Consider the following 26,311-nt stretch of genomic DNA (forward strand, 5'->3'; position numbering starts at 1 on the left):
GACCAGAGGGTGGCTGGGTGCTACTGCCACCACCTTAACTTTGACATGGAGACCTTGAGCTGTTGGGCCTGTGCTCTGGAGGTTAAGTGGAGAGAAAGCAGTTCTGCTGGCTGAGACAGTCCACGGTCAGCCACTCCCAGCTGTCTGTGAGGTGCCCACGTCCAGTGGCCAGTACATGCAGGGCACGGCACTTCCTCCCTCCCCTGCTCCTGGTCACACAGCTCTGTGTCCACCCTGCTTTTCATCTTCCTCAACACCTCAAGCCAAGACGGAGAGCCCTGTTGGAGAATTCCAGCTCCTATTAAGGAGAAAGGTACCTCTTTTAGTTCCAAACACTCAACTCAGCTACCTGGAAGCGCTGCCCTAGAGGAATGCCTGGTGTCCCTGGCATTGTGCTCCCACTTTCCCACCTGGCCAGTGACAACAAGAATGAAAAACGAAGCACGTCTCATGTTCTGCACTGTTTATTTCTTAAGTTAAGAGAGTACATCGAGCTCAGCCAGAATAAAGTGAGCACACGGCTGTGCCATTTATTTCATCACAGTAAGAAAATAGCTCTTCGTATTGCATCTCACCTATAGTAACACCATTCTGGAAGAAGAAGTACCCTCAAGTCAAAGCTGTCTGTAGATGAGAGGGTTTTAGGGACAGTTTCCCCAAAGGTGTTTAAGTGACCCCTTGATGCAAGGAGTGTCCCCAGCCCCAGAAACAGGAAGCAGCACAGGGTTTTAAAACCGCACTTCAGAGACACAGGCTTCTCATGGCTATGTATGAAATTAAACTGTCCCCTTGGATGATGACCAGCCATCGTTGGCACCAAGAGTCCTCGTCAACCTGGAGCAGCACTAAGGTTTCAGCTCTGGTTTCACAACTCTTAGAGGCAAGCTACACACACAGGTTACCAGCACCAGACGTCAGAGGTGCGAGCTGCAAGGACCTTCTGGCTTTGGAGAGTCCACGCGGCACACTGTGACGGCCCAGGCACCCACAGGAACGCAACGGGCAAAATACACTCGAATCCATGATGATGCGAGGTAGTTGGAAAAGCAAGGTTGATGGGCCTTCCACCAGCCCTGGCCATTAGTTCCTGACCTGATGTCCAGTTTCTCATCTCAGAAACTGATGAACTAGAAAAGAGCCGTACACTCAACAGGCAGTGCGCCCTGTCACAGGAGCCAGTCTACATGATGGGACATGCAAGTTGACAGTTTTCCAAATGCCTTTTCCCCATAATAAAATAATCTTAATAAAAACATAATTTAAAAGCAGTGTCAAGGGAGGGGAGGGAATTGGGGAAAAAAGAATAAAGATATATTCTATATAGGTACAAGTTCCCTAAGATGAATGTGATCATTATGTATGTCTAAAATGTACCAACAAAATAAAAGTGTCAAACGCCAAGTGTAAAGTCATAGCTGTAAACTCCATCAAAGTTTCTCTTGAATCATCCCTGTTTAAAAAATAAGAAAAGAAAGCAATTACATATTGCTTTTATGCCTGTAAAGTAGAAAAGTTAGAATTTTCAAGTCACTTGTCACGGAGAACAATGCCTGTTCCTCAGGAGGTAACAGCCCTAGCAGCCCACAATGAATGACTACAGTTAAAATTGTAACTCCTATAGGACTGCACATTCAAGACCTCACAACCGCCCCTGCCCTGCCCTGCCCTGCCCTGAGACAAGCACCTGATTTCAGCACCAAGCAGGTCAGGGCCTGCAAGCTCAGACCCCCGGTCTCGTTTCAGATGCCAGATTTCTGACTCTTCACCCTCCGATGCTTTCACAGGCACAATCTGTACTTCTGGCTTTTTCTTTTCTTTTTGAAACAGAGTCTCACTATGCAGTTCAGGCTTGCCCTGAACCATAGCAACTCTCCTGCCTCAGCCCCCCAAGTGCTGGGATTACAGGGTGCACTTCTGACATTTACATTTAACAAGTGGCCATAATTACTGCACTTGATACTTATAAACCTTGTCACTACAAACACAAACATTCAAAATCTGTTTAATAAATGCTCAGCTTTTGCAGGGTTTTTCAAATAAACAGCAATCAATACCGCACTATCTGCCAACAGTATCTTTCTAAAGCGCTTCCTGATGAAGATGCGAGGTACTGCGGAATGACCGGACATACTGTCATGCCTGTCTCTCCAAGTTCACAGCTTCATGAAACAGGGCCTCAGCACCCAGCCCACCTAGTCACCAGACTGGTACTGCATGCAGCAAGAGGCCACAAGACACCGCAAAGTGACTGGTGTCCCCCACCACCATCCCACCAAGTGCAACCCGCCCACAACCAATCTCACTACTTCCTTTCTCTGGCAAATAAAACTTTAGCACAAAACTTTTACAATGCTTTTACATGCTTTTAACTCTCATGTATATCACCACCTAAAAAAACTACAAAGCTTAAATCTGTCACTGGGCTGGGGAGGTAGCTCAGAGGTAGCCTGCTTGCCTAGCTTGCATGAGGTCCTAGATTCAATTCCCAGTACGGGGCGGTATGGGTCAATTGACATTACCAGATCAATTGTGATTTACTGATGGAAACTTCAGTTCAGTGATTTCAGAGTCAGGAGAGCTGCTCCCACTTCTGTCACTGTAGGTGTCCCTGTAAAATTCAGAAGGCTGATTCGTCACCTCCCACCACCAAAACCTCACTTCTCAGTTTTTGCAGACACCACTACCACAGTGACGTGTGTCCACACAGCAGAAATTCAACTCTTTACTACATACTGTATTTAGCATGAGGCTGCAGAGGAATTTCTTTCTACTAGTTCCATGAGACATACACTGATTTATACTCCCGTCTTCATATGCTGCCCACCAACTCTGAGTAACTGGTTCAGATCAAAGTGGCAGTGGGCAGAAATCTTCCAGTGTGGGCTCACTTCCTGTGCAAAACAGTTGTCTTTACACTGACCACAGGGGCCTCTGCTCAGTATCACTAGAACCCAGATGCAGCAGAGAAGGGGAGCAGTCAAAGAAAACCTGGGGGGAGCTTGCGTAAAATGTGAGGAGCATGCGACACCCCACCCAACCCGGGCACCTGTGGCTCTTTGCTAATAGCAGTGTGACACCTCACTGGAATGAGTCAGTGACCCCACAGCACTAGAGAAGACAAGGAGCTGGCTCCTAAAGCAATGTCCCCACCTGGGCGAGAGCCTGCAGCCTTTCTGGAGGTAATGCGGAAGCTGCCCCACTGAGGCCAGGAGGAGGCCCAGGTAGGGTGGGGAGGGCTTGATAGGCCTGGACAGGAACTCAGGGTGGTACTGAACCCCAACAAAGAAAGGATGATCTGCAAGAGAAATTCAAAGAATCTACTGTGTATATTGCATATGCAATGTTTATAAAAGAGGAGGAAACAATTTTGTTAAGTAAGCACTAAAATTATTTGAAAGTAACACCATCATTTGAATCTAAATAATGGTAATCCCGAAATATGAGTGCCCTGGCACCCTTTCACTCACACTGCTGTGCCCTCGGAGTCATGTGACTCACTTGGCACCAGGTCCTGCCTTTTATCCTGCAGGAGGAGCCGAGGTAAGAGCTGCTCATGGGAGGCCACGCAGCAGCCTCAGTTTCTCAGAGCTCCAGACCTCTCATCACCGACGCCCTTTCCCTCAGGTGGAGTGCTGCTTCCAAATCCCACCAGGAGCTGTCCCACCTAATCCCGGCAGGAGCCAGACGCACAGTATTACATTTTCCTTGTGAAGTTCTCCATTAAACACTGCTACCCAAGCAATCACCTTCCAACTCCACAATCTCCATCCTCTCGCCTTCAACATCTTGGCCGACAAATTTCAGACCTTGCTCCTCCAGGCACTTTTTCAAGACTGGATTCACCTATTAAAGCAAGAAAAACAATTATGCTGGGCTCTCCACGACTGTCTGTCCAGGGTCAGAGAAGACCACACTCAAGTGCTCACCTCAAATCTATGGCGGTGCCTCTCTTCCAAGTAGTCTAAGTCTCCATAGAGTTTCCCTGGGAAAAACAAAACAAAACCAAAACCGGGCTGGGTGTTGCACTTGTGATTTCACAAATGATTTCATTCACAACGGCATCCTGCTGCCAACGGTTTGCTTGTCATTACTGACTACACAGCCAGGCTATTACATTCTGCCAACCACGGGCACCTGCGCTTCCCACAAGCTAGACTAATTCTTGGGTGTCTGGGTCTTTCTGATCATACTACGGAGGAGATCAATGGAGACAGGCTTTGCCTACCTCTGTGGCACACATGACTGCTCTCACTCTGCAGCTGGGAGCAAGCCTGGGCAAAAGACTGGCACCTCCCGACCCCTGAGAACACGTGGGGAAGAAGCCAGCTCAGACGACCCCTGTGGGTGTGCAGGTCACCTCACAGCCATCAAAGCTGTCACTGCCTGGTGGCTGCGGGTGAACAGGAGCTGATGAAAGAGGCTGCCTCACCTTCTTTCAGGTGCTTAAAGTCACAACACATCTCAGCGTTGGACAGATATGAAAATCAGTGCTCAAACTAGGACACCACAGAACCCACAGACACAAGGGCATTTCTCCACTTAAAGTTGGAATATTTCCAATGGGCAAGGAAAAAAAAACCCTGTAATAAAAGTTTTCTTAAATGTTTTTCTCCCACATTGACGAGGATATTAGAAAACGAGAAACAGCCCGTGCTCTTGGGTAAGAAAAACCAATGGCCGTAACTGTTACACAGATTCAATGCAGCCCCAAACTTCCGACAACATATCTCATAGAAAACAATCCTAAAATCCATCTGGAACCAGAAGAGACCTCAAATAGCAAATGCATGTACCAATGTTGCCCTGATTGATGTGTTTTGAAATTTTTTTATCTTTGAAATAAAATGAATTTAAATAAAAACTTTTTTACCTTAAGTTTCCTGAATCCGTAGCATCTATGGGTAATTCGTAGAACAAAATTCTGTTTAGGTTTAACCATATGAACTTGCCATTTTTGTGCAACAAAAATTGTGAGATTTCACACTGTTTCAGTGTAACAGTAACGGATTGCCACAGATCAGATGTAACTGCACTGGCCTGGGAGGAATCTACAGCCCAGGGCTCTGACTGTATCACTGCGACCTCCCTGCTGCTGTAGCTATTAAGGTGTACCCAAATAGAGTGTGAATAGGTAGGGAAAAAAAGATCCTCAAAAGCAAGAACAAAACAAAGCAAGACAAGACAAAAGCCAGCTTGGCCTTGGGAGCCACAGCACCACCCAACGACGAGGGTCCTGGACAGACGAGCCTGCGGCAGCTCTTACTCATGATGGAGTTCTTGGTCTGGAACAGGGTTCTCCGCTTGCCCAGCCTCATGGTTCCGCCCATCTGCCCAGGATTATGTTCTGGCATTTCGATGACCTGGAAATGTTCAGAAAACAAACACAGTCTACCAAATGCTGCTTCCCTTAGAAGCAAAAACCCCAGCATCAGACGGTGCCTGCTGTGAATGAGCAGGCTCCACCGCTCCAGCTTCGCCCTCCTGAGGTCTTCACATTAGCAAAGTTCAATTGCAGGTCAACAAACATACACTGATCCTGTCCAATTGCCAAGAAATCAGGAACCTTTTCTGTCTCATTTATCAGTGTCCTCAACATTTGTTGAATGCTGAGGGTAAAAATGCCTTTTAACATGCCTGTCACCGCTAGGGTGCAGGTTCAAGATGAATAAAGACACCGTCCTTCCCAATGAGCCTTAGTAACAGAGCAGGCTGACGATGCCATACACCGCTGCTGTCAGGTGAGCTGCCAAGTATGCCAACCCCGAAAGGCATTGGTCACTGCGGGACAAATCAGCATCACGCCCGGCAGCTCTTTAGGCACACATCTATCCCCCAGGACAGCTGCTGGGGAAAACACACATTAACAACATGGTGACAGCAGTGGCTTGTGAGGAACACACGCTATATCAGTGCTTCCCATTAGTGTTATTTACTAAGTGCTCTGCAGGGGAGTGGGCATGGAGAATTATTTTAATCAGGAACCCCCTCAGGGTGGCTGGGCTGATTCCTGTCTTAAAGACTCAGTGGTGAATTGGAAAGACCAGTGAGGAATTACACAGCGTGAATTTCTTCCTATCTGTTGAGTCTGTGAGTACAAGACCTCGGGTTCTCTGGGAAGGGGTCACACACTCTCACTGCCTGTTTCTACGATCGACCATACCCTGAGCCCCTTCCAGCTCTTTCTAAGCCTCAGAGAGATCCAAGCACTTGACTCACCACGGGATGACTGGTCTTAGGGTCAAACTCTGTAGAATTGGCATCTGAAAAGTTAAAATACTTGAGTTATGAAAATAGCTAAAAAGAAAACCAATTACTTAATAGTTTAATTGCTAAGCACTAAACTAAATCACCATCATCTCCTTCAGTTTAAAAATCAATAAGAAAAACAAAAACTAGAGCCACCCAATACTTGAATATGAGTGAGTTTTTCCATCTAATTTTTTAACTTTCTGGGAAATCAAGCTGTAAAAAATGGGGAAATCAAAACCAATAGTATAACCTAAAATCTTTACTTAGGTAATGTCTTTATGGCAGGTAGTTCTTATAACACTATCTTCATTTTCTCACATCTTGTTGCAGACTCTCATCTCTGAGGTCGGTGGAACTGTATCTTCTTTTCTTTCACCCTCAGCATCTACCATGTTGCCTTACTTGACTGCCAAGCTCAAACTAAACCAGTAAGCAGTTACATTCTATCCATGGCAATCTGTTACTGTGCTAATACTGTTACACTGAAACACTATGAAATCTCATGATTTTTGTTGCACAAAAATGGCAGGTTCATATGGTTAAACCGAAACAGAATTTTGTTCTAACAAAATTTCAACACAAATAACCTTCCCGTCCTTTACTGTACTTAATGCCCAATCATAAGCAATACCACTACAGACGAAAGGAAAGGGACCAACTTCCTGGTAGTGTGTGTTGGTTTGTGTTAACAGTTAGATACTATGCCCCTCCTGGACCTGACCCAGAACTCGTCTACAGGGTTAGCTCACCCACCCAACTGGGAACCTACGTGAGCGTAGGGTCAGGTGCCCCAAAAATTCAGGGGATCCTGAAAGCCAATATGGTGGTGGTGGAGGGCCAGCAAGTCCCTGCCAGGACAGAAGCCAGAACCAGGGGCATGCTGCCACCAAGCCGAGCCACTGTCTCTCAGAAGAAAGGTGACTGAAACCTGGCCCTAACCACAAGCCGGCCATGAAAGAATCACTTGTACTGAGTGCTAGGCAGGACTGCTTCCCATTCCCTTAGAGTGCTGTGTTTACAGGACTTTCTGAAAATCTAGTATCTGTCAGCTGGGCTAAGGGAACAAACGGCTGTAGCGGATTATTCAATGGTGGCCCTGTGAACCACATTTCCAGAATCCACGCCTGCGGTCCCCTCCCACAGAGGGCTTTACCTTGTGATTCACTTTGGCTAACAGGATACTGGCAAGTTTGATGAGTGCCTGCACAGTGGACCTACAGTTTGGGAAGTCAGCTGCCATCATGTGTGAAAAGCCTGGGCATCACTACTGAAGACACCATGCTGAGCTACCATCTCAATGTCCCTGCTGGGCAAATACACCACAAGGAGCAGAAAACCACACAGCTGAGTCACCCACAGTATACTGAGGGGTAACGAGACAAGAATATTAAAGCCACATGGTTTGGGGGTGTCCTCTTGCTGGGCACAGATGGGATAGTGACCCTGATGGTCAAAGGAAGGATAATCTCAGGAACTGAACATAGAGGATGGAGCCCAGGGCTGCACAGTCTCCCTCCTGTACCAGGCATCAGGCATCCTCTTCACTGCTCCCAATCGCCCACCACAAAATGAGGCCAGCCTCCCTCCAGCAAAGGTCATGTAGGAATCCGAGTCCCAGGATGTACTCACCTTGCCATCCCAACACGTTTCTTGAAAATTCAACCACTGCCAGCTGCATCCCTAAGCACACACCTTGCAGGGAGAAGGAAAAGGAAATGAAGCTCCATTGAGACTGCAGCTCCAACATCTTTCCCCGACTGCCTAGGATCCTGTCTTGCACGGTCAGAGTCATAGTCACCAATTCTTAATTTCCTGCCACAAACAACCACTCTTTGCTGCTATGCTTCATCTATATTCAGTTTTTAATAAAAGAAGCATCTAAGTGCACATGAAGATCACCAGGTTCTGCAAAGTTAACAATTTGAGAAATAAGCAATATCCTACTTGGTACTTTACAATTCAAGTTTCTTTACCACATCTCTCACCAAGTTCTCATTTACAACCAAACAAGTTAAAAATTACTGAAGTTTATCGTACCAGAAAGCATCCAAAATCCCTTTGCCCAATTAAAGTCAGCTGGTGTACCAAGTGAGGAGGACATAAATATCTCACATGCATATAGACAGAACTTCCTAGTGGAGAGTCCACCCTTAAAATCCCATAGCATCTACATGTAGCTTAGAAACTTCCATGAGGAAAAAAATTCGATGTCTATGAAAGAGAGCCACAAAGGCATCTATTTGTGCTGCTATCTATACATACATATGTCCTGTTTCAAAATAACCCTGCCTTATTTACAGCCCCATTCCACCCTGGCATATTTCCATATCCTTTCCCAGTCATAATGAAGAGATTACATAGCATAACTCCTTACCCAAAAGAGGTTTTCTCTGTTTCCGAGCCCAGGAAATTGCCTGGATTTTTCCTTCAGTTCCTCGAACACCAAACCCTCCTGGCACCAGCACCCCACTGCACAGGACAACAAAGCATAGGTGGTGCCCCTGTCCATCAGCCCAGCTTGCAGTCGCACCCAGCAAGCCACTGGTGAGACTCTGACGACACCAAGTTACCCCATCTGTTTTGCTACTAGGACTAAGTCTGTGATACTTAAAGGGATCAGTGAGTTGTACATTGAAACTCAGAAACTGCAAACAAAACTGTGGACTTCATCACATAAGAAAATGCTTGTATGAGCCAGTGGTGGCACATGCCCGTAGTGCCAGCACTTGGGAGGCCGAGGCAAGCCCGAGACCAGCCTGGGTTACAAGGAAGCTCAAGGCCAGCCTGAACTGCACGGTAGGACCCTGTCTCAAAAAAAAAGCTTGTATGAGTGGAAAAAGGATGCTAATGCTGCTGCTGCACTCGTCTCCACTGCACTGGTGTAATTTTTCATAGGTATTAACGTAAGTGCAATTTACTCTGCCTTTCCTCTTCATTTAGAATGCTCCTGAGTCTGAAGGGGCCTTTCTCCTCAGCGGAGTGCCACACTGACCAGGCATCTTAGCAGCAGGGTTCCAGCCCAAAACATTCAACTGCTCTAGTGAACTGAGTTCTTGCTAAGCTTTTACTATTAAAAATAATGTCTGCTAGGACTGGGCAGTGTGGCTCGGTAACAACAGTGCCTAGTGTACATGCACAGCCCTGGGTTTAACCCTTTGCATTATGAAAGAAAAAGAAAAACGAACAAAGAAAGAATGATGGGAGGGAGGGAGAGGCTGCCCAACAAATGTGAGATGTGACAGATGGCTACTTATCAAATGTCCTGGATGCAAACTTTAAATAATCCTATTGAGTAGTTGCACAAAGTATTAATAAAATTAGAACTGGCTTCCTTTAGACCCAACTATATGGCAGACAGTATTTTTGGAGAAATTTAAATCACCTAATAGGTAGTCTCTTCAATAACTAACCAATAGTTTTAACAAGTAGTATGACTGCTATCTGCACTGGAAGGGTAGTAGGAGCAGGTTCACTAACGTAAGCGAAAGCCCTGGCCACGGCCGGAGAGCACTACTTACTGGGCACTGCAGAGCTTCTGCCAGGCCTCGTGGTAGCGCACGGGGTCCTCCTGCATGGTGCTCAGTTCCAGGTCCGTGGAATCTATGTACTGGGCACCGGAGCAAAGAAGAGGCAGCTAGTGATTCCCAAAGAACTTCCACGACTTCAAGCACTATTTTCAATGTTATATTTCCAATTGTTTTTGTTTTAAAGTAATATTTAAATTTAATAATTTAGTATTTTAAATATCATATTTTAAAATATGAGAGATTTCCTTCAAAATTGTTTAACTCCAAAGCTAGGTGTAGTGGCACACCCTGTAATCCCAGCACTCAGGAGGCCGAGGCAGGAAGATTGCCATGAGATCAAGGCCAGCCTAAACTACATAGCGAGATCCTATCTCAAAAAAACAAAGAATACTCAGTGGTACAGTGCCTGCCTGGCAAGCACTAGGTCATGAGTTTTAACCCTAGTACCAAAAATCAAAACAAAACAACAGTTTAACTTCAAATCTGGCTTCATCTGCTCAAAACTCCAATCATTGAGAACCTTGGCCCAGCTAAGCCACTGAAGGAGATACATTTACTGGTGTGTTCAGTGACACTTTCCCAGGCCATCTTTCCCCTAGTTCTGTGTTTTTGTTTTGTTTGATTTCCAAACAATACTGATGTGTAATTTACAGACAGTAAAATACAAGCATTTTAGACACGTTTCGATGAATTTGGTCAAACACAAACCTGAAGGAGTAACCACCACCCTAATCAAGATACAGAAAGTACCATGGTTACAAAAGTTTCCTCCCTCCCCCTGCTGCAGAGAACCCTAGATTCAATTTCTGTCACCACTGGTTAGTTTTGTCTCATGGTTGGCTTCTTTTGCACAGTGTTTTTGAGGTTCATTCCTGTTGTTGTATCAGAATTTTGTTACTTTTCTCACTGAGTAGTTTTCATTGTATAAATAACCCATAGTACAGCTAGCTACTGACCTGTTATGGGATTTGGGTTTTTCCAGATGTGGGCTACTAGGAATAATGTTCCTACTTGTATAAAAATGCTTTTTGTATGAATATATGTGTTTGTGCAGGTAAATATGTGAGACTGAAATTCTTTGGTCCTATCTACTTTTATATGAAACCGCTGGTCTGTTTTCAAAAGCTCACATCAAGATGTGTATGTTCCAAGTCCTCATCAACACTCTTCACCACCCAGTGGGTTTCTATGGTCAATATTCGTTTTATCCCCAGAGAAGTAAAGGACGGTCTGTCTACACTCCTGCCACTGACAGAGGCAGGCAGGGCCATATCCAGACATTATGCCAGCTTAGCTTCTATCTGCCACAGTCCAGACAAGGACAGTTAGCTGGGCAGTGCCAGGTACCATGTCAGTCCACCAGGCCCTCACATTTCACAGGGCAGTTGCGTGTGGTCACGTGAGCCTCAGATCCAGGCATCTGTCTCTCTCTGCCTCTACTCTGACCACTTCTCCCCCTCATTCTTTCTAGATAATACTCCACTGTTGTCAGAGAAAAGAGCTAAATCTTTCTTTTCCTTAAAAAAAAAAAAAAAAAAAAAAATACAGAGCTCCAAAAACAAAGCAGACAAACAAACAACCTCTGCAAGAATACATACTGTTTCCCTAGTAACCCCGTCGTTGTACCTGCATTATCCCTCCTTACCTTAATTTCCAACTTGTGGTTGATGGCCAATGCAGAATGCTCTAGTGCTTTAATGACTGAGGCATATGAGTCTGAGAACTTGGTGTATTTGCCCACAAGAGCAATAGAGCAGGTCTCTAGCAATCGATCATATCTATCAAATGAAGATCAAGAAACAGCCAATTAATTGAAATGTACTCACAATCTGAAGACCAAAAAGAGAAGAAAAAATATTGTGAAAATGTAGAAACAGCAGTGAACATCACATATGAATGTACATACATCAAAACAAATTTATTTTTTAAAATTTTTAATCTTGGGGGCTGGAGATTTAGCTCAGCGGCATAAGCACCTTCCTTGCAAGTGTGTGGTCATGAGTTCGATCCCTGGTACCGATAAAAACGAAAAAGACAAAAAAAAAATTTTTTTTTATCTCAAAGGGGAAATTTTTTGATGTAAGTAGGTAATTTACAAGATAAAGGGAAGGGTCAAATAAGTTATGGTGCATTGAGACAAAAGAAAGTCCACTGTAGTTACTAACAGAGCAAAATATTTATAAGGATTTATGAAAAAAGGATATACTATAATACTGGGCTACCGTGACAGTTACATGTAAATGGACACAAAGCCAGCAGTGGCTGCACACCCCTGTAATTCCAGCAATTGAGAGGTGAGGCAGGAAGATCACATGTGTGAGGCCAACTTGGGCTATTTAGCAAGTTCAAGGCTAGCATGAGCTACAAAGTGAGACCCTGTCTCCAAAAACAGGAATGGACGCATTTAAGAGCAATGTAAAGGAATCAAGACGGAAGAGCAACTCCTATCACAGAGCAAGGGAGTGAGCGCTCGCTTATCCTCACGGTGACCTCACAACCACACACGGCACGGCAGACGCACAGCACCAAGACATGGAGAGATCATGGATGGAAGGTCTTGGAAGCGGCATGCAAACATCAGAAGTTTAGCAGCAGACAGCAGCAATACCTGTCACTGAGCACTTTCTGGTGTAGGCAGTGGCATGTTCCCAAAAATAGTTCAGAGAACGGGCATGCTACCCAGGAGGCTGTGCCAAGGCCAGCCACTGACCAGGGTGTTGGGAATGCACAACAACCCACAGCCACAAGGTACCTGTGTGCTGACCGTCTAGCAGGGAAGAGACAAGGGGACAGGATGTGTACTCGAAACTCTGTCTGGGAACTGACTGAGCCCTGCTTGGACTCTTCATCTATGTTAAAAGCATATGCTGCTGTAAGCATTTGGACATCTCTTACCACAAAGACCCTTTCTAACATGAGTCGAGAGCTCAACTGCTAATGTGAAATGGTGTGGCTGAATCCCTGACTCCTCCAAAAGAGAAAGGCTGCCCATGAACTAGCAGAATCCAAACATGCCTAACAAATTCCTCTTAGGCTCACTTCCAGCCAAGCAAACGCCACAGTGTCTACCCAAAGGACATCCACAGTGGTCCCTTCCTGCCTGACCCAGGTTGGTGGGGAGGGATCAAGAGGCCACAGGGAATCCCCACCCTGCATTCCATAAACCCAGCCTGGACAGCACTAAGTTGGACATTCAGGGAGCACATGATTCCTCCCCAACACAGGGAATCTACGCACCAGCCAAAGAAACAGGCACAACCCTAAGACAACTACATGCAATCGCACAGGCCCCGTCAGCAGGAAAACAGCAAGTCTCTTGCATATTTTGAGAGGTGAAGATGGGGCCCTCTGGCTAACGCAAAGCCTGAGCATTTCTTCAGGTCTAAGCATAAATCCCAGCTCAGCACACTGCTTGCTGTGTAACCCAATCTATTCACCTACTCCTTTGAAGAAATTCCTTCCACTGAACTGAATGTAACTGGGTATTACTTTTTGCAATACCCACGCATTGTTTTCAGATTCAATATCAGAGCTCACCCAGACCCTTCCACTGCCTCTGCCTAGTAACAGACATTTGAAGGGGGTGGGATTATGGGCTCCCAGAGGTTCCCCACTTCTGGGTCAGTATTTCATTTTCTTTCTTTTTTTTTTTTTTTTAATTGAAAGAGAAAAACAAAACTAAACGAAGCAAAACAGTAAAAGGCTAGAAGTAATACAGAATTTCAAGAGAAAAAATATACTGTAAGAATTCACCAGTTAATAGATCACATATTGTCATCTTAGAAACAGTTGTCCAGATTACAAAATTAAAGCATACAAAGTGGACATTATAGTCAGTTCTGTTCAATGATCCAAGAAAAACTCAGCAATTTGGTCCTCTACCCTACACATTTAAATATACTTGCAGTTATATCCTTTAGATCACTTTCCTTCCTCTCTTTTTTATGCTAACAATCACACATTTTGGTTTCCACTACTCCCACAGTTCTTATAACTTTTTCTTTGAAGAGGAAAAGAAAAAAGATTTTTAAAAAAGCCAAAAAAACAAAAAACAAAACAAGACAAGACATTGAGTTCAATGTGACAAAGCAAAACAGAGTCAGTTAGAACAGGAGGATGGACATAGTATATAATGAAAAAAAATAAATAAAGATTACAAGGTGATCAACAATGGTTACCATTATGCCTCTTGTTATCCTAAAAAGAGTTGCCTTTATCAGCTGGTATAAAAGAATTGAACAAAACAGTACAGAAGACCAATAAAACCCACATTGGAGAGCTTACAGGACTTCCAAAGAAGATAATAGTCAAACAATAACAGGCATCATAGAATATCTGATTGCCTTCCAAATTGTTGCCTATACCCTCAAACTTGATGTTTTGCTTAATAGTATCAGTATTCCATTTTCTTCCACAAAGGGCCTCCATCTATTGGATTCCCCCCAGAACCTCACTATGAAAGGTACAGAGCTGTTATCATTAAGCGGGGGTTCTGCAATCAGGCAGCCTGGGCATGAATCCTATCTGTACCTCTTTTCAGTTGTGTGATCATGGTCAAGTCCCTTCAGCTCTCTGTGCCTCAGCTTTCAAGTGTCCTACTCTAAAGCACAGATAATAATAACTTTGACAGACTGTGCTATGAGGACCGTCAGTTAACACCTGTTAAACTTTTGAGCAGCACCTGTACACAGTTTTGCCAGGATGTGTCACCTAGGATGCGTCTTGCAATTCTGCTCTCCCCACTGCATCACTAGCTGATTGGTCCAAGGGGAGTGTTTGAATCAAGGTAGGCTAATTGGACTGTTATGACTTGTGTCTAGATATCCCCCCAAAGCCTCATTATAGGTCAGGCCTTTTCAGAGGTGGCTGAATCTAGAGTGTGTGACTGATTCAGGGCACAACGCTAAACTTAAAGGTGCTAGAATTAAGTCTGGCTGATTATTAAATCAGTCCACTAATTGGCTTGGTGCCATCCTAATCCCAGTAGCCTGCATACAATATAAGGTACAGTAAAAGGCTTGTTTTATATTTTGCTGTCTTCTGGCCACCATGAACTGCATATCTTCTGCAATGCCCCTTTGCCATGCCAACCTGCCTGAGCCAGCCAACCAGAGATTGAAAACTCTGCAAACTGTGAGCTGAATAAACCTTTCCTCCCTTAAATTTTAACTATGACAGGGCTCTTATGAGGATTTTTAGACCTGGGGTACAGAGAAAGGAGTCACTTTTTCCCATTAGCTTAATTAAGTTCCAAGGCATAAAACCCAGCTAGGTTTTCTACACAATGAAGACATTTCATGTGCTGTGAAAGAAAAGGAAGCTAATGTGTAGGGAAAAGCAAATGCAGAAGACAGAGGAAGAAAGTCCTGGTTCCAGCTGCTCCTAAAGGCCAGCAGCGCTCCAGCCCTTCTAACAGTTCATTGTTTATTAACTTTTGCCGTGTAACACTAATCTCAAAACTCAGGGCTTAAGTTAAGAACCATTTATTAGTCCATGATTCTACCTGTGGCAGTTTGGCAGGACTCAACACAATGATCCTTCTGCTGGTATCTCTTGGACTCACTCATGTGGCTACAGTCAGTTGGGAGCTCAACCAAGGTTGGACGGCCCACGATAACATTAAGGTGAGCTATTTTATTAAATGCCTACCATGTGCCACGTACTGTGGGGAATACCAGAGTAGAGACAATTAAACTGTACAGATCCTGCCTTTTATTGAGTTAGCCAGAGATAAAAATTTTAGGTGAACTAACTCACTTCTCCTAATTACCTGGTCAGAGAGTTGATATTATTATTACTCCCACTGCACAAACAAAGACATTGAGACTCAAAGAGGAGGAATAACTTTCTGAGTTGTGAGGATCAAAGGCAGAATTCAAGCCCAAGCCTCCCAAGCATCTGTAGGGCCTATACGCTTCCACTGTACCATCCTGCATCTTCACACATAAAAGGAGACTACACTCATTCTGCTTAAGGTGTTGTTACAGGGACTGAACAGGCACAACATCCAGCAGTGCATAATTCAATGGCGTTCCCGCAGTACATGTTCTCCACACCTGCTTTGTGCTGGGCAGAGGTAGGTGCAGGGGATAAGGAAATGACTCAGGCACAGGATGAAGCAGCAGCAGTGTGGAGGAGGAAATGATTAATCCTGCCTGGTTGGGGCTCAGCACTGGCACATTCACTAGCCTCACTCTTCAGGTACGGATGATGCTGGTGAGAAAATGCAGATTGCAGCAAACTCCCCTTCCCACAGTTGTGCAAGGCCTCAGAGTCCCAGTTACACAGTAATCAGAGGTCAAGGTCACTAGCACTGGGAGACTCAAGGGCTCCTGAGCCACCCTGCAAGCCTGTCTACAAAGCTGGGCACGGGCATCTGCTCATAGGTCATCTGCAGACGCCAGGCTAGGAGCAGCAGCTTCCCAGAGGAGGTGACACATCTGCAGTCTTCTGAAGAAGCTTGGGGATTCCTGGGCCCGAGGTAGTAATTTCTGCCAGTCCAAGGCTAGGATGCTCAGAAATGCAGCATCCCCATGCCCATTGGCAGGCCTGAGCATTAGGGAGGCAGGGGGCATAGATGGACCCTGATCTCACACTTACCTGGTCCCTCTGCAAATTCCAACTCCACCAGTTTCTGGCTGCTGCCAAAGTTCATGACTTGCTCTTCCTGAGCAGGCTTCTCACCACCCATAGAGTAGGAATACAACCCTCCACCTTAGCCAACACTTCCTGTGCTTCTCAAGCTAACTAAACTATACCACCTCTACATCAGAAGGAGACCAGGACAACATGGACCCCGGGCCGGAGGACCACGTCAGGTCTGGATTTCACCTTTAAAACTATCAGGAATCCAGACAAGACTTCATCTCTGTCCCTCCTCTCATCCCTTTCCTCTAGTTGCTTACTTCATTCTCCTACACCTGCAGATAGGATTCTTACACTGAGCTACTCCCAGGGGCTGCCCTCCATATGCCCAACTTTGTGTGTGACTGTCCCTGCCTCGTTCACTCTGGCTGCTGCTGTCTCTCAGCCCTAAGTCCAAATTCCTGGGAAAGAAAATCCAGCACAGCGTGGGCCTGGCATCCACCTCAGTCTGATCGGCTAGCACAGGAAGCTATGGCTAGAAAAGATGGGTCACCTGGCAGCTGGGACCCCGTGAACAGAGTGAGACAAGGATGCTTCTCAGAGAGAGCTGAACCAGGTTCAAGATGGGCCCCCAAGAGCCCCCGCATCCTATGTGTTTAATCCACACAGACAGCTCTAGGGCACAGCTCATTCATTTTCCTCTCATTTATGTGCTCAACTGTTATCAAATTACAGGCAGCTCTTTGTATCTATGAGCACTCCATTCATAGATTCAAACACGGATAAAAAAAATATTTAAAATACTGTGTCTATACTAAACACATTCAGATAATTTTTCTTATCAATATTTCTTAAAAATATAGGTTATAACTGCTTGTGTACCATTTAAACAAGATAAATAGATATAATAAGCAAATATTGTGAGTAGGTATTATAAGTTATCTAGCGATGATTTAACATTATAAGTCATATAGAAATGCATGTCCTGCACCATTTTTATATAAGGCACCATTTTATGAGTGCCTATGGATTTTGATATCTCAGGAGGATCCTGGAACCAGTGTTTCACAGATACTGAGGTTGAGCTATAAGCTTTATAATAGGTGCTTTTTAGAGTAGGCATGGTGGGGTACATCTGTAATCCCAGCACTTGGGAAGCTGAAGCAAAAGGATTGCTGTGTGCTTTTGAGGCCATCCTGGGCTACATAGTAAGTTTAAGGACAGCCTGAACTATATTGTGAGACCCTGTCTCAAAAACACAAAAACAACAACAGAGAGAGAGAGAGAGAGAGAGAGAGAGAGAGAGAGAGAGAGAGAGAGAGAGAGAAGACAGAAACAGTCAGAGACACAGAGAGACAGAGAAAGAGAAAAGGCTGGCATTCCCAGCTCCTTATGGTAGGCAAACCTGTCTGCCATCTCCTTCCACTTCATCAGCATTTTTCGTGGCTGCCTCTCAACAGGAAGGTCAAGTCTTCGAAGAAAATAATCTACAACCCCTTGCTCTTCTAACAACAAGGGGACTCGATAGATAGTGGAGACATCATGGACACAGATCACCTGTTTGAAAAAAAGCAAATGACTGAATAAAATTAAAAAAAAAAAATGAAGCTTAACAGCCTCATACTGTATGACCTTGGAGAAAAATTTTCAATTTGAAAATGAAAGAAAGGGCAATTTTGTAGAAAAAGATAAATCACCAAAATTGACTCAAGGCCAAAATAGAAAACTAGTGACTAGCCTATTGTGAAAATGAGTGTAAAAGTCCCTAAAAACAAAATACAACAACAACATGTTCAAGGAAGACCTGTCCTAGCGATCCCTGAGTGGCTTTGCTCAGCACAGTGGTTCTCAAACTCAGCTCACTGCATGATGAAATCATCAGGAGAGTTCATAAAAACCCAATCACCGAGGGCGCCTAAATCAGAATCTCTAGGGGCTGCAGGCAGGCCTCAGTACAGCTTAAAGCCCCTCGAGTGGGTCCAACATGCAGCCAACTTTGAAAACCACTTTTCAGGGAATTTAAAATTGGAGCTCACCACAGGGAAAAATAAGAGAAATATAAAGTCAGCTCTGTGGACACAGACTTGATAAAAATCCAGACCAATTCATAATACATCATGTGGTTTAATATTTAATATTAGTGTTTGTTATTTAAAGTCCAGAACTAGGGAAGAATGGCTACCTGTCTCTATTAAGTGATGTGGAGAAATCAGCTACTGCAACTAGGCAAGAAAGAAAATACAAACTAAAAAGAAACAACTGCCACTAAACCTATACAGCATTTTTACTCATCCATAAAAGTCAAGAAAACTTACAGGTAAACAGTGAGATTTAAAAGAATTCTAGTAAGGTTTTAGGCTAAGATCAGAAGACAAAAGTTGCCAGAATGTCCTGTTGTGGCCACATCTATACAAGAAATTCAATTTTTTAAAATGTCACTATAATAATAAACTTAGGGATAACAAGAAGTAAACTTAAACTTTACAAAGACAAGTAAAGCTAAAAGGTACCTTTATAAAGAACACTATAGGACATTATGAAAGGTGGTCCTTTTAGCAAATGAGTTTGGGACAACTGCATGTCCGAAAAGACGAACCTAATCCTTACCCATACACAAAAATTAACTTAAAGCAGTCAGATAAGACATAAAACTGTTGGGAAAAAAAGAGAAGAAAGTCTTCACCTTGATTAAGTAAAGAGTTGTTAGATGTGACATAAAAGCATAACAGGGGGGGGGGGGAGGATAAACTGAAATTTTAAAAACTTTTGTGCTCCAAAAAACACTACTAAGAAAATGAAAAGGCTGGGAAAATATTGTACATCATATATATGTGATTTGTATTCAGACTATATAAAGAACTCTTAGAACTCAGTAAGATGAACAATTCAATTTTAAAAACAGGCGAAAGACCTGAAATTTAAATATGGAAATGCATGTCACATTTTCAACAGTGAATAATTGTAATGAAAATCAGTTCTGCTATAAAACACACAAGAACAGAAATATCTAAATTTATAATTAGGCACGATGAAGGGCTGATGAGAACACGGAAATCACTCTGCCCTGCGTGCTGGCATGACTGTACCCACGGACCCTCCCTCCATGCCCCCCGCTTCAAGGAGAGCAGGCCACCAACCCCAAAGACCTCCTAGGTCAAGGGCTTTCCTCCTGGTCTACTCACAATGTCAGGCCAATGATTTTAGTCCCTTTAGTGTCCCTCAGAATCTTAAGAGGGCTACTTTTTATTTTAGCCCTGTTTTCCTTATCCCCTCTCCTGGAGAGCAGTCCTTCTTGGCCTCCTGATCTTCACACCATCAAGTTGTAAAACAAATTCTCCATAACCTTGTCTTTAAATTCCTTGACCTCAACTTCCCTTCTAGTTTCCACCAGCCAAACCTGACTGCCATAGTTTGGATGTCGTTGGTGTGCCCCAGGGCACATGTGACCGAAGCCTAGGACCAGGGAAGCTTCGCTATTGGGAGGTACTGCGGAATCTGTTAGAGGCTGGGTCTTGTAGGAGGTCTTCATGCCACCGGAGGTCCTGCCCTCAGACAGAATTAAGACAGTTCTCCTGCGACTTAGATTTCCAGAGAGAGGATTGCTACAAAAGGAGCAAACCTAGTGGGTGAGGTGTAGCTTAGCAGCACAAGTGCCTGCCTGGCAAGGGCAAGGTCATGAGTTTGATCCCCAGTACTTCCCCGCCAAAATGAAGGAGGAAACCTGGCTCCTCCTCTGCGGCTAGCTCAAGACTTGACCTTATTCCCCCCACGATTCACCATCAGCTACAGGACCTTCCCAGAGCCTGCACTGTGGGATCTGGAGTGTGCCTCCAAAACTGTGAGCTGAATAAACCTCTTCTCTTTACCAAGTTAGCTGCCCCAGGTGTTTTCTAGTAGTGATGGAAAGCTAACTAATGCTGACCAATGCCACAATCTCATCTAATGACAGATACTACCACACTTAGTCATGGCAAAGGTTCCAAAGTTTGGATCTCCTGAACTGCAGATCCCCTCCATTAAGCATAGTAAAAAAAGACTTAAAGGACTACAACACCCAGATCCCAGGCACCAGAAACATAAAGTTGAATGAGGTAGCTGGCTCTCTGGAAGCCTACAGTGTGTAAGAAAAGCAATACGGACACATGAGTGTGCTCAGGCAGGCATGTGGGAAGCACAGGGGCTGCCTGGAGGTGGAAGGTATTGGCCCTGAGGGTTAAGGCATGGCAGGTAAAGATTTCCAGAAAGTACATCTCAGGTGAACCCCAAGGGTGCAAATGAGGAAGCAACTTCCAGGCCAGCAGGGACAGGGAAACCCTGATCCTGACAGATCAGCAGCTGCAGAAAGCAGAGACACAGGAGGAGAGTATGGAGTGTTAGGCAAAGAGACATTCAGCCTGAGTGGAGATAAAAACAAGCAGTGGGGAGAGAAGGAAAAGGCAGGAGAGGGACAAGTATGTCTGGGGAGTCACAAATGTGATGGTGAGTCACAGAGCCAACAAATGTCAGTTCTTCTAAAGGCTTCTTACTTAAAAGGCCTACTTTTTATTTTAGCCATCTCTAATTACTAAATAACCACAAGCCTCATAAAGCTTATCACAGTCAAGTTTCAGGCAATCAGAAGCAAATTCCAGAGACATGGAATTTGTACTTACTTGTTCAGGTTCCACATGGCAGAACATTGATATTTTTTCTTTCACAGATGTGTCCAGAGGATTTGAGCACCTGCACACAACCTGGCAATAGAGAACACAAGATGGCTTGGAAGGAAGAAAGGGCTACAAAGCTGGGTGCTCCACAGCTGAACTCAAATAGACGTCATGTTCAAAACAGACATCATGTTGTTAAGATGAATGAAGGTGTCGGCTCTCAGCACAATGCATGTAATCCACTGAAATATTCTTGCTTGTTTTTAATGAAATTCCTAAATCCCAAATTAGAGAACCATTAGGAAGATGGTAATACCAATGCAAGGCAGATGATTAAAACTAGAGGCACTACTAGCTGGGACTTTCCTCTCCAATCAAAGTTCTTGGGGAAGACAGAAAAAGAGACTATCTAAAAAGGACTCAAAGCAGAAATAAAGCATGAGGCATCTAAGACTCCACACAGGCCAGGAAGAAAATCTCCCAGACTATGCCTCATCCACAGCACTAACCCTACTTTTATCATTTATCATCAAGGGCCTGTCAAGCAGACAAGAGTCCTGTCTGTTCCAGAGGTGGGTTTTCATTAGATGTGAGGTCACCCAGGAAATCTCACCAGGTCTGGGGAGAGCCCAAGCCCTCGAAGCTCCCGAACACTGTTTTGGGTGGGTTTTGTCTTCTGTTCTCCCGTTGAACTTGGCTATTACATAAAAGGAAGAAAGAAGGTTAATTTCTCTATGACACAAAAACTTTCAAGTATGACTTTTCATAGAGAGTCTCATCACATTTACAGTGTAACTTGTACTTTTGTTGAAGTCACACATTGTATTTTAGACTCAAATATTCCTACTAACAAATAGTGGTGCCTGGGCTCCTCTACCCTCTGCCACTCTCCAAACCTACATAACAAAGGCCCTTTTACTGTTTGTTTGTTTTTATTTTTTGTTTGTTTTTGATGCTGAGGTTCATCTAGCATCTTGTATACTTGTCAAGTAATCTACCCCCCAGCCACACCCCACTTGAGCTCTTCTACTTGATCCTTCTAGGTTTTATTGCTACTGGACATTTAGCTTGAGGCATTTTCTGTGGATTTCGCTGCTAAATGAGGATCTGCCCCCAGTGCCTGCAGCCCTCTTCGAGGATAAAATACTGTCAATTCAACCACACGCCACACTCTTCCTTTCTGTACTAAATTACCTATACGCTCAGTCCTGCGTTCAGAATTCTAAGTTAAAAATGATTTCCTCTTAGAGAATTTTAACACAATAGCTTCACTATCATTTAGCTTCTACTACTGCCATACTAATTCTTGGATTTTGCTCTTTAGAAGAGAGTATTTTTCTTTCTCAGGCTTTTTAGATTTCTGCCCTATTGCTCTGACCCTTCATAATGACATGTCTCAGTGAGGTCATTTTTCATCCAGTATGCTGCATATTCAGAGGGTCTTTTCAATCCACAAACTCTCATCTAAAAATTTCCTTGTTTAGCTGGGGATTTAGCTCAGTGGCATAAGCACCTGCCTTGCAAGCGCGCGCGCAGTCATGAGTTGGATCCCTGGTACCATAAAAAAGTTTAGATCAAGGGTCAGAAAACTTTCTCTGTAAAGGGCCAGATAATATATTTTAAATTTTATGGACTATATGGTAACTGTCATGGCTACTAAACTTTACTGTTTTAGTACAAAAGCAACCACAGACAGTAATCAACAAAAGGATGTGACTCTATTTCCATAAACTATTTTCAACAGCAATAGGAGTTTGGGCATTGGGGCCATAGTTTGCTGAGTCAGGTTATACTTTTCTCTCCAATTCTGCTAAAACTCCTACCAACAGGTGTCAGAACTTCTGAACTAGTCCTCTAACTTATCTTTCCTCCCTTAATCTCTGTTTCTTGGCTTCTACCCTATTTCATGCATTATTACATCAACTTTCTCTTATCATCTTTGCTATCCAATTGTTTTTTGTTTGTTAGTTTGGATTATTTATTTATTTTAGGGTACTAGAGATTGAATTTAAGGCCTTCACACTAAGCTACATCTCCAGCCCTTAAAAAAAATCTGTTTTAAAGACAAGGTCTTGCAATGTTACTAAGCTGCCCAGTCAGCAATTTGAGCTCAAACTTACAAATCTTTTATCTCAGCCTCCCAGACTACTAGGATTACAGGCATAAACTACCACACTTATGCTAATTGCTTTATTTTATTTATTTATTTAGAAACAGGATTTTGCTATGTAGTTCAGGCTGGCCTCGAACTCACTACTTAGCCTAAGCTGGCCTCAACTTCACAGCAATCCTCTTGCCTCAGCCAACCACATACCGGTGTTACAGGCATGCGCCAGCCACTTCTTACTTCTACGCATTCTCTGTCTCCATATGTTCCCTTCTTATGGCATGCACAGTGTTTATCTGATGCATACACGTTAGCTCCTTTTAATCACTGGCTGTGAGCTCATACTTAACAGCTACCTGGAAGCCCACGTGAGTGGCAGGCTGCTATCTGAAAGTCTGCTCAGCCTGTTTCCCTGGAGAGCCCTGGAAGCAGTGTCTTTTCTTCCAGGTTAGTCATACCCAGGAAAGCTCTTACTGTACAGCATGTAGAAGGCCGTGAAGCTTCTGGGAACCAAGTGGAGGAAGAAAGCAAGGTATCTCCACAGCATCTCAAGCAGCATAACATCGTGTTGAACCGCCTGTGCCGTGGCTCAGTGTTGCTGCCCTCAACTGCACTTGGTGCCTGCATATCTAGAAACCCTCTCTGGGGCCCAGTCTTTGGTCAAGATGGAGAAAGGCTGATACCCAACTCCATATAGTGCGAGTGTCACGGTCCACCTCCTCTGTCCTACCCCTCCCCACCCAGAGAACCTAGTGCCACCCACCCTGATAACCTGGATGCTTTGGGAGGAAAACAACTGCTTTTCTGCTCTCCCTGCTACAGGCTGAGGGTTTGGTGCTCCAGGTCAGCTTGGTCAGTGTCTACATGTCTATCTGCTTTCTCATTTGTATTACTATTGACTTCTCTCACAGTATTTATTTTTGTGAAATTTTGCCTTTAAAAAAAAGCTTTAATTTTTGCCATTCAGTAAGTCAAGCACACATGGTCAATTCACCAGTGTCAACAGCTGCTCCCCTGATTCATTTGCCAAATGTTTTCCATTTGACCTTTTCACTACACATAATAATCACAAGCTTAAATTCACAAAAGTTCTTCATTCCGTTTTGTGCATCTCAAGTATTAAAAACTATTAGCTGAATAGGTGAAAAATCAACCTTCTTTCCCCTAAAATCTAGCTGCAAATGCCTTACCTGAGGAACCAGACTGACATGGATATTACAAAAGTTCTCCTTTTTGACCTTGAACTGGAACTGCCGGAAGGCCTCAATGAAGGGCATGCTTTCAATATCTCCCACTGTTCCACCGAGCTGGAAAAGCAACACTATTTTTGAGGGAGAGCACTCCACCTTTCTCGCTGGTGCTTTCCTAGCTAGTGTCTGCTCTGTTCCCTTGATTTAGTGCCCAATAACAGTGTGACGTGGACTCTCCAGCCCCACAGAATGTCAGTCACAGACGTTTCTTTGTGCTGCAAGGTGACCCTTCTGGATAGGTTCACAATGCACCAAGACTATTACAGAACTTTCCACAGCATTTCACAAAAGAGGTCAGGGGAAAGAAGGACCAGGAATTTTATTTGCATGAAAGCCATAAAGCAAAAAATCCAATCTTACTTCTTCCACCATAAATAAACTTGTAAATCAAAAGGCATCAGTTATAAACAAACTACAAGAACTTCTGAGTGTCCTGATCATGAAGGAACACTGAAATTCAACAGCTGAGATCAACAGTACAGAAACCAAAACCAAAATGCTCATTTAGCAAGGGGGATGTTCTTGCCAGAGGAAAGCAAAAGTCTGCTGATTCCTTCAAGAGATGAAAACGTGCCTTGCCACGCTTTCTGGTGCAGCTGGCACTAAGTGAACCCATAAATGCTGAAATGGAGTATTGCTTAGATAAGAACTGCCCTTCCAGCGTGGCCACTCCACATGACCCTCACCTGCCATGCTGCACTGACACAGGGGCGGGCACAAGGGCTTCCCTGGTGATTGTCTTGCCTGGCTGGCTTAAGGAGACGAGTGAGTAGAGTGGCAACAAAGGCAGGAATCATACAAACCTCGATAACACACACTTGCGGTTCCAGGCCGTCTTCATCTACTGATACTAACGCCTGTTTCATCACCCAATCCTGGATTGCATCTGTGATGTGAGGGACAACTGGGAAACAAAAGAAACCTGTCACTTACACTTGTCCACCATTGAGGCAAATCTATTATCATTAAGTTGCTGCACTCTTTGCCTGGTCAGAACAGCAGTGGAGCAAAAAACAAGCCTCATGAAACCTTGGGCTCTTACTCCCCATGGTCTCCTCTGCAGAGCTCTAGGTTCCCCCTGGAAGCACAAGAGGAGGAGGCCTAGAGTGGCATTCCAAAGCCCCTCTGTGCAGAGTCCACTCTTCCGGCTGCACACAGACACAAGACCAGACGGCCACCTCCATTTTCAACAGCCAAGGCTGAAGGGTGACACATCTTCCCGCTTTTCTAGGAGACCCACTTTGTTTCCAGTTACCAAAGAGACTCACTGCAGAATGGTGGAGGCACAGTGCATAGAGTCTAAGTTCGAATCTCAATTCACCACTCAGTAGGTGTGGTACACTGGGTCAATGACTTAACTGTCTTTAAAACCATAGGCAGAGGGTGGTGGTGAATGCCTGTTAATTTAATTCCAGCATTCAAGAGGCCAAGGCAGGAGGCCAGTCTAGGTACAACATGAGTTTAAGGTTGGCCTGAACTTCATTTACCCTTTCTCAAAAAGACAATTGAAACAAACAAAACCAAACATATATATATATATATATATATATATAGCTAGCCAACTAGCTGCTGGGCTCAGATTGTAAATTCCTAAGGAGCAAGATTACTATTTAACTCTAACACGCTGGTTAAACGGCAGTACCTCGTGCACAAGGATGTTATCTACTACACACACAGCTGACAAAGTAATCTTAAAAACTCAGAACCAGGTGCGATAGTGCATGCCTATAATCCCAGCACTCACAAAACCAGCCTGGGCTACAAAGTGAGCCCAGGGCCAGCCTGAACTGCATAGTGAGACCCTGTCTGAAAAAGACCCACCCCCAAAAAAACTTGAACTCATCACTCCACTGCTCTGAGTCAAATCCAAACTCCTTGCTGTGGCTCAGAAGGTCCACTTGGCAGACCTGACAGACCTGTTGGTCACTAGCCTCAGTCCCAAAGCCT

The 26,311-nt window shown here is 44.3% G+C and overlaps 1 protein-coding gene across 3 annotated transcripts in view; it reads right to left on the reverse strand.

Annotated features, from left to right (window-relative positions):
* Positions 1 to 448: 448 nt before the first annotated feature.
* Positions 449 to 26,311, reverse strand: part of Ctps1 (CTP synthase 1) — a 40,874-nt gene continuing 15,011 nt past the window's right edge. For 2 of the 3 annotated variants that reach the window (XM_003461621.5, XM_004999757.4), the window contains exons 4-19: positions 25,168 to 25,268; positions 24,305 to 24,421; positions 21,621 to 21,704; positions 21,014 to 21,094; positions 17,767 to 17,918; positions 11,422 to 11,554; positions 9,768 to 9,856; positions 8,624 to 8,718; positions 7,879 to 7,941; positions 6,217 to 6,260; positions 5,264 to 5,360; positions 3,927 to 3,982; positions 3,747 to 3,843; positions 3,151 to 3,295; positions 2,520 to 2,608; positions 449 to 1,450 (exon numbers count right to left, since the gene is read on the reverse strand). In XM_003461621.5, coding sequence (XP_003461669.3) covers positions 2,524 to 2,608; positions 3,151 to 3,295; positions 3,747 to 3,843; positions 3,927 to 3,982; positions 5,264 to 5,360; positions 6,217 to 6,260; positions 7,879 to 7,941; positions 8,624 to 8,718; positions 9,768 to 9,856; positions 11,422 to 11,554; positions 17,767 to 17,918; positions 21,014 to 21,094; positions 21,621 to 21,704; positions 24,305 to 24,421; positions 25,168 to 25,268 — 1,439 coding nt within the window. In that variant the 3' untranslated portion in view covers positions 449 to 1,450; positions 2,520 to 2,523. The remainder of the gene's footprint in view (positions 1,451 to 2,519; positions 2,609 to 3,150; positions 3,296 to 3,746; positions 3,844 to 3,926; positions 3,983 to 5,263; positions 5,361 to 6,216; positions 6,261 to 7,878; positions 7,942 to 8,623; positions 8,719 to 9,767; positions 9,857 to 11,421; positions 11,555 to 17,766; positions 17,919 to 21,013; positions 21,095 to 21,620; positions 21,705 to 24,304; positions 24,422 to 25,167; positions 25,269 to 26,311) is intronic. The other variant, XM_063236214.1, reaches the window with a different exon arrangement.

The sequence above is a fragment of the Cavia porcellus genome, unplaced genomic scaffold, assembly GCF_034190915.1.
Source record: "Cavia porcellus strain 051 isolate PalLab524CR breed Dunkin Hartley unplaced genomic scaffold, mCavPor4.1 scaffold_25, whole genome shotgun sequence".
NCBI classification, from domain to species: Eukaryota; Metazoa; Chordata; class Mammalia; order Rodentia; family Caviidae; genus Cavia; species Cavia porcellus.